The sequence below is a fragment of the Eretmochelys imbricata genome, chromosome 14 (genome assembly GCF_965152235.1).
Source record: "Eretmochelys imbricata isolate rEreImb1 chromosome 14, rEreImb1.hap1, whole genome shotgun sequence".
In the NCBI taxonomy this organism is placed as follows: domain Eukaryota; kingdom Metazoa; phylum Chordata; order Testudines; family Cheloniidae; genus Eretmochelys; species Eretmochelys imbricata.
The window spans coordinates 42,577,116-42,585,454 of record NC_135585.1 but is presented as its reverse complement, the minus strand read 5'-3'; the positions used below and the strand labels follow the sequence as shown (position 1 = coordinate 42,585,454).

The 8,339-nt window shown below is 47.0% G+C and overlaps 1 protein-coding gene across 1 annotated transcript; it reads right to left on the bottom strand.

The window, feature by feature from the left end:
- Positions 1-4,941: 4,941 nt before the first annotated feature.
- Positions 4,942-5,991, bottom strand: LOC144275046 (olfactory receptor 10A7-like). Its single transcript, XM_077834145.1, has one exon. The coding sequence runs from the start codon at positions 5,989-5,991 to the stop codon at positions 4,942-4,944; it is 1,050 nt and encodes a 349-aa protein (XP_077690271.1).
- Between the last annotated feature and the right edge of the window lie 2,348 nt (positions 5,992-8,339).

Below are 8,339 nucleotides of genomic sequence, written 5' to 3'. Positions count from 1 at the left end.
CCCCATGGCCCGGTGTGGTGCCGCGGGCAGAGTCCATCCTGAGCGTGCCCAGCGTGCCAGGCCTGTCCCCGGTGTGGGGAGTAAGATGGAGGGAGGGGAGGGGAGGGGAGGGGGAAGGGGCTGCAGGGGAGGGAGGGAGACAGACACAGCCAGCTGCTGCCATCGGCACTGCCACACGGCTGCCTGTGCTCCCAGCCCCCCACCGCCCTTCCCTTTCCCCTCCAAACCCCCATCATAGACCCCCCAATTAATCCCTTCCCACAGTGCCCCTCAACCCTCTCCCATAGCCCCCCAACCGACACTCTGCCATAGACCCCCCAATACCCTCCTGCAGTTCCCAGCCAACACCCCCACCACAGACCCCCATATAACCCCCAACCCTCCCCACAGCTCCTGTTTAAAACCATCCAACCCCCTTTTACCCCATCCCCAAATAAACACATCCACCCACCCCCGGAGAAACCCAAACCCCACAAAACCTCCTTCTGCCACATCCCCCACCCACCACACTACACCAACCCCCTTCTCCCCACATATATCCACCTCATGGCACACCCCTCCAACTAAACACCCCCAGAAAACATCACCCTGACAGCACCCCCTCACCCCACCCAGACCTCCCCCCGCCGCTGCTCGTCATCCCCCCAGCCCCATTGCCTAATAAACCCGCCTCTGAAAACCGTCCCTACGCCCCCATCCCCCACCATCCTCAAACCACTTCCCTCCCCACACCTCCCTCTGTCTTCACCCCAACCCCTCCTGCCACTGCTCCAGCACCCCAACTCCCCCCAGGGCCCTTTTGTGGCCCCCAACACCCAGGTCCATCTACCCTACCCATCAGCCCAAATGCCCCCAGCACCTGGCTACACCAACTCCCCTCTCCCTTCTTCAGTCGCTCCGGTCCCCTGGGGCTCACCCCGGAACCCCCCACGGGGCCCCTCACCCCTTTACCCTGACATCCAGCATCCTACCTTCACCCGTATGTGGGGCTGGGGACCTTTTTCCCCCTCCTTAGCCCTCCCCTTCCTTGTCTCCTTGGGGTGGTCGGAGGTCTGAGCCCCACTCATTGGAATGAGCCGCCCAGCAAATCTGAGAGTGGGGAGAGCCAACAGGCCAGAGCAGGGCGCCGGGCCCAGCCCCACAGCACGCTGCTGTAGGGTGAGCGTGGGGCAGGCTGGCTCTCCAACCTCCCTCCCCTCCTTGCTGGGGCCTCATCTCCGCACCAGCCTGGGATAGAGACAGCGACCCCGACACCGGAGAGTGGGGCCTGACCATTTCCCTGAGCTCCCCCAAAGGGTATCTTCACCAGCCCCCTAGGGCGATGGGCCTGAGGGGGGAATCGCTGGCTGGAAAGCTCCAGCCTCTGCTATGCGGGAGATGTGACTAAAATGATCAGAATGGATTTTTTTAACCTTAAAATCTATGTATCTAGGAGCTCCTCTCCCCCCAGGAACAGCGGGTTAATGGGGAAGTGAGAGTCTTGCAGGGTGGAGAGGAGGTGGGTGCGCATGGGCGGGGCGGGGATTGTGAGTCTGGGCCCCTCTCTCTTTCCTCAGCTGAGTAGAAAGGAGCACAGTGCAAACCACCTCCAAAGGTTTTGAAAGAAAACTGAAAACAACAGAACATTTTTTTGAGAGAGAGAGAGAGAGAGAGAGAGAGAGAGAGAGGAAAAAAAAGGTGGGTGAGGTGTTATCTTTGATTGGTCCAACTTCTGTTGGTGGGAGAGACAAGCTTTCATGCTTACACAGAACTCTTCTTCAGTCTGGGAAATGTACTCGGTGTCACAGCTAAGTACAAGGTGGAACAGATAATTTATCATAAATAGTTCACACACATTTCAGGGGACCATTCAAGTTGAAATGTCCCATTTAGTCAGGGATTGGTACTGCTTTGAGCAGGGGGTTGGACTAGATGACCTCCTGAGGTCCCTTCCAACCCTGAGAGTCTATTATTCTATGATTAACACCTGTCAGGGTCCCTTCCCCACTCTCAACGCTGGGGTACAGATGTGGGAACCCACATGCAAGACCCCCTAAGCTTATTTTTACTAGCTTAGGTTAAAAACTTTCCCAAGGCACAAATTCCACCTTGTCCTTGAACAGTATGCTGCCACCACCAAGTGATTTAGACAAAGAATCAGGGAAAGGACCACTTGGAGTTCCTGTTCCCCCAAAATATCCCCCCCAAGCCCTTACACCCCCTTTCCTAAGGAGGCTTGAGAACAATATCCTAACCAATTGGTACAAAGTGAACACAGACCCAAATCCCTGGATCTTTGGACACTGAAAAAAAAATCAATCAGTTCTTAAAAGAAGATTTTTTTTAAAAAAAAGGGTAAAAATCCCCTCTGTAAAATCAGGTTGGAAGATAACTTTACAGGGTAACAAAAGATGAACAAAACACAGAGGAACCCCCTCGAGCCTTAGTTTCAAAGTTACAAAACAGGGATAAACTTCCCTCCAGCAAAGGGAAAATTCACAAGTTGAGAGACTGGTTCGGAATGGTTTGGAGGACATGGATTGAAGTCCGGTCCCTCTTAGTCCTAAGAGCGAAGGAACACAGAAACAAAGAACTGAAAACAAAGCCTCCCCCCCGCCCAGATTTGAAAGTATCTTTTGTCCCCATTGGTTCCTTTGGTCAAGTGCCAACCAGGTTCCTCCTTACAGGTAAGGAGGAATTTTAGGCTACCCTTATGGTTATGACACACACACCCCCAGTCATGGGAGGGAGGGTGGGAAATGCAACTGTGTGTGTGTGTGTGGGCGGGGGGGGGTTAGTTGGTTACAGTTTGTTGTAATAAGCCATAAATCTAGTGTCTCTATTCAGTTAATGATTTTTAGTGTCTTGCAAAGTTATGCATTTAAGTTCCCAGGCTCATCTTTTGACAGGGTTGTGCAGATTTCTTTTGAGAATGAGGACCAAGAGGTCAGATGTAGAGTGAAGGCTTTGTGAAAAGTATCATTAAACGATTACAATCCACACTCGATGGGGATCACATTCTGAAAGAAATCTTTCCTGAACCCCCACTTCTGGCTTTCAAACAACCCCCCGTCCTTTCCAACCTCACCATCAGAAGCAAGTTCCCCACAGATCAGGACACACCAACTCAAAGTCGCATCAGACCCTGCTAGAACAATAGATGCAAAAGCAGCAGACATGTCTCCTCTGCTACAATGAGCAATACTTCCCCCAATACACCTTTCAAGATCCATGGGTCCTATCTGTGCCTATCATGACATGTGGTGTACCTCATCCAATGAATCAAATGCCCAGACAACAGCTATGTGGATGAAACCAGACAATCACTATGCTCTCAAATGAACTGACACAGAAAAATGATAAAAGACAAACACTGTATCACCTTTGGGTGAACACTTTTCACCAAGAGATCACTCTATAGCAGTCCTTTGAACTATGTTAACTACTTATGTTAAACAATCTGTTCCACCTTGTATTTAGCTGACACACTGAGTACATTTCCCAGTCCCGAAGAAGAGCTCTTCTGTCTAAGCCTGAGTCTCTCACCAGCAGAAGATGGTCCAATAAAAGATATTACCTCACCCACCTTGTGTGATGGGATCAACCTGGAGCTGTGAGACTGCTGTGTCCCCTTAACTCTCCAGCCTGGGCTGTCTCTCACAATACTATGCCAGTGATAAGCAGCAAACCCCTCCAGGTGCTGTGATCACTCAGCCATCAGCTTGTGGAGACCCACACCCAGTTAAATTGCATGGATGTTCTCCAAGCCAGTCATGAATTATGCAGAGAGAGGCACCAGTCAATCACCCCAGCCTTGCACCCTAGAAACATACTGTCTTACACTACTCAAGACTCCCTTGGACAGTACAAGCTCATTAATTAGTTGGCCACGCCAACAAATGAAAGTAGACGTGCAACAGCCCTTGTGAAGCTGAGCTGAGATTCCCCAAGCACTTCAACCAAAAACACACTGTTTTAGGTAAAATATAAACCAGATTTATTAACTACAGAAAGATAGATTTTAAGTGATTATAAGAAGCAGACATAGAGATCAGAGTTGGTTACATAAGAAATACAAATAAATTTGCAGTCTAAATTCTACAAATGAAGCAAGATTTGAATCAAACAGTTTCTCACCCTAATAGATGTTACAGGCAGCTCACAGTTCTCTATACACAGGCTGGAATCCTTTCCCAGCTTGGGACCAGTCTTCCCCAGTTCAAAGTCTTTGCCTTCCAGACGATCTTCCAGGTGTTGAGATGGTGGAGGAGAGAGGCCAAGTGGTGATGTCGTTGACCCTCCTTATACTTTCTCTCCAGGTGCTAGAAAGATCCTTGCTGTGAGGTGGGGTCGGGCAGTACCCATTGTGTCCCTGCCCTCTGAGGAGTCTCTGGGAGAGTGGATTCTTCTTGATGGGCCATCAACGCCTGTCTGGCCAGTGATGGATGCCCCTTTGTTGTTACTGAAAGGCCAGCTGTGCCCATCACCCAACCTCACTATACTTCAGTAACACATTTAGCAATTCTTCATAACATCACATACAATGATAGTACCCACAATTCAACAGGATACTAATGTTCAGCACATCCAGACTTCTCAAATGATCCCTCCCAAGGCACACTTTGTATCAAACACAGCATCCTCCTATCCCAGTGGTGAATAGGGGGGTCCAAGGTGCTATTTTGAGGTACAGAGGGTCACAGCTTGTCTTTGTAATATTCTGGGACCAACACAGCCACAACAACAGTGCATGACTTTTTTTTTTATTTTTATTTTTTTACAGTTTCCATCTGCAGGTTTTCAGATGTCAGTTGCAAAAAAAGCAAAAAAAAAAAATCATTTTTCAGGTTTCAGTTATTTTGATGAAAAGTCAAAATCTTCTCTCCCCTCTGTATCAGGGCCCACGTAGACCCTCCTTCTTTCACAATAGAAACCAGATTGATTGATCCTCATTTCATTCAACTAGTCTGACCTCTTTGTGAGGGCCAGACATTTCCTGACAGCTTTTCTCAGGGCCTCCTTGACCTCTCTGTTTCTCAGGCTGTAGATGAGGGGATTGGCCAGGGGAGTCAGGACTGTGTAGCAGACAGAGAACACTTTGTTCAGGGCTCTCAGGTTGCTGGATTTCGGTAGCATGTAGACAATCATTATGGTCCCATAGAAAAGTGTTACCACGATGAGGTGAGAGATGCAGGTGGAAAAGGCCTTTTGCCTCCCGGTGGTGGAAGGGATTCTCAGGATGGTGCTTACGATACAAACATAGGATGTCAAGATTAATAGAAATGGGAAAACTGCATCTGGGAAGGAAAATATGTAAAGAACCAGCATAATCTGGCTGATGTCACTGCAGGAGAGCTTTAGCATTGGGGTGAGATCACAAAAGAAATGGTCCATTACCTTGGGGCCACAGAAAATTAATTGTGACATAAAACGCATCATTATCGTACAAGGTAGAAATCCACTTATCCAACACCCAGCTGCTAGCTGGAGGCATAACTTGCCATTCATACAGGTTCCATAGTGCAGTGGTTTGCATATGGCTAAATACCGATCATAAGACATCGCTGCCAGGAGAGAACACTCTGTAGCTGTTAGAAAACAAAAGAAAAAAAACTGTGTCATGCAGCCCCCCACAGAAATGGTTCTGTCCCCAGTCAGGAGACTGGCCAGCATCCTGGGCAGGAGGGCAGAAGTGTAGCAGGTCTCCAGGCAGGACAAGTTCCCCAGGAAGAAGTACATGGGGGTGTGAAGCTGCTGATCAGTCACAACTAGAGCAATGATGAGGAAGTTCCCTGCCATGGTCACAATATAGATCACTAGGAAAACCGGAAAGAGAAGGATCTGCAGTTCAGGGAGATCCCCAAACCCCAGGAGGATGAATTCTGTCACATCTGTTTCATTTTCCGCATCTCCTTTCTCCATGAGCTGCATCCTGTGATTGTGAAAAGTAATGAACATCGAAAGATTTGGCTGGACCATGAAATCAGATAGATTTCTATCTTTTGATCCCATAAGAGTTCCCACTGCAAACTGACAGCTGGGTTTATATTCTCTCACAACAGAGAAACGTCTTCACTTCAGAGAGATTCCCCCACACCCCAAAGAGCTGTCACCCAGTTAACTTGCCCCTCTTCTGCCCCATACCCCAATTTTTTTCATTAATTGATTCTTAGATTTAAGACCAAAAGGGACCATTTGGGGATGGAGGTTGGCACAACTGATTAAAAGAGCTTTAAACTAGAAACTTGGGGGAGATGCTCATGTAATCTCCACGCCTGATTCTAAGATTAAGAGGGCGGAAAATCAAGTCAGAAAGGATACAGCAATGGAGAAAGGAGCCACAGTGGGTTGGAGAATGGACATTCAGAGGAAGGATAGTGCTGATACCAGTCAGATAGGTGACACTGGAAGAAGAGTAACTGTACCTAATCAGGCAAGGAATGTGGGCGAAGCCAAGCAGCAACAGATAAGATGTTTGTACACCAATGCAAGGAGCCTGGGTGACAAAATGGGTTAACTAGAACTGCTGGTGCTGGAAGTGAAACCAGATATTATAGGGATAACAGAAACATGGTAGAGTAATAATCATGACTTCAGTACAGGTATTGATGGGTATGTGCTGTTCAGGAAAGACAGAAATAAAGGCAAAGGTGGTGGAGCAGCATTGTATATTAATGATGAGGTAGACTGTAAAGAAATTAGAAGTGATGGAATCGATAAGACAGAGTCTGTTTCGGCTAAAATCATTTTGGGGAAGAAAGCTTCTGGAGGTTCTCCCAGGAGAATCTTGGAGTCTGCTACAGACCATCAGGATCTGATATGGATAGAGACCTCTTGTTAATGTTTGTAATGAAACAAATACTACCGTGAATTGTGTGATTAAGGGAGACTTTGATTTCCCACATATAGATTGGAGGACAAGTGCTACAAAAAGTAATTTTCCCTCCGCTGATACTCACACCTTCTTGTCAACTGTTGGAAATGGGCCACCTTGATTGTATTGGCCTTGTTGGCACGGCAACAGTAATTTTCCTTCCCTTGGTATTCACCCCTTCTTGTCAACTATTGAGAATAGGCCACTTCCACCTTAATTGAATTGGCTTGTAAGCACTGACCCCCGACTTGGTAAGGCAACTCCTATCTTTTCATGTGCTAGAATATATATTCTGCTTACTGTATTTTTCACTCCATGCATCTGATGAAGTGGGTTTTAGCCCATGAAAGCTTATGCACAAATAAATGTGTTAGTCTCTAAGGTGCCACAGGGACTCCTAATTGTTTTTGCTGATACAGAGTAACATGGCTACCACTCTGAAACTAATAATAGTAGGGCCCAGATTTTCCTGGATGTGATTGCTGACAGATTTCTTCCCCAAATAGTTGCTGAACCAACAAGAGGTGATGCCATTTGAGATTTGGTATGGGTGAGCAATGAGGACCTCATAGAAGAACTGGTTGTAGGGGACAACCTTGGTTCGAGTGATCATGAGCGAATTGAGTTTCAACTAAATGGAAGGATAAACAAAACTCGATCTGCAACTAGGGTGTTTGATTTCAAAAGGGCTAACTTAAAAAAATTAAGGGAATTATTTGGGAAGTGGACTGGAGCGAAGAACTTCAGGATCTTAATGTGGAAGAGGCTTGGAATTACTTTGTAGAAGTTGCAGAAGCTATCTGAAGCCGGCAACTGAAGCAAGGGGAAAAAATTCATAAAGAAGGGTTGCAGACCAGCCCAGACGAGCAAGCTTCTCAAACAGGTGATTAAGAGAAAGCAGAAAGCCTGCAAGGAATGGAAGACAGGATGGTTCAGCAAAGAAAGCTACCTCATGGAGGTCAGAAAGTGTTGGGATAAACTGAACATTCCAAAAGGCAAGCGGAGTTGGACCTTGCAAAGGAAATTAAAACCAATAGTAAAAGGTTCTATAGCCATATAAATAAGAAAAGAAGGAAAGAAGAGATGGGACCACTAAGCACTGAGGGTGGAGATAAATGGTAATCTAGGCATGGCCTAACACCTAAACAAATACTTTGCCTCAGTTTTTAATGAGGCTAATGAAGAGCTTTGGGGTAGTGGCAGGGTGGCTAATGGGAACGAGGACATGGAAGTCGAAATTACCACGTCCAAGGTGGAAGCTAAACTCAAACAGTTTAATGGGGGTCTAAGTCGGGGTCCCTGGATAATCTCCATCCAAGAATATTAAAGGAATTGGCACATGAAATTGCAAGCCCAATAGCAAGGATTTAATGAATCTGTAAACTTGGGGATCATATCCTAGGATTGGAGAATTGCAAATATACTGCCTATATTTAAAAAAGGGGAAAAAAGTGAGCCAGGAAACTACATATTTGTTAATTTGACC

What these genes read in the sequence shown, in the direction of transcription:
- LOC144275046 (XM_077834145.1), bottom strand. Translation starts at nt 5,991, where the DNA reads ATGGGATCAAAAGATAGAAATCTATCTGATTTCATGGTCCAGCCAAAT.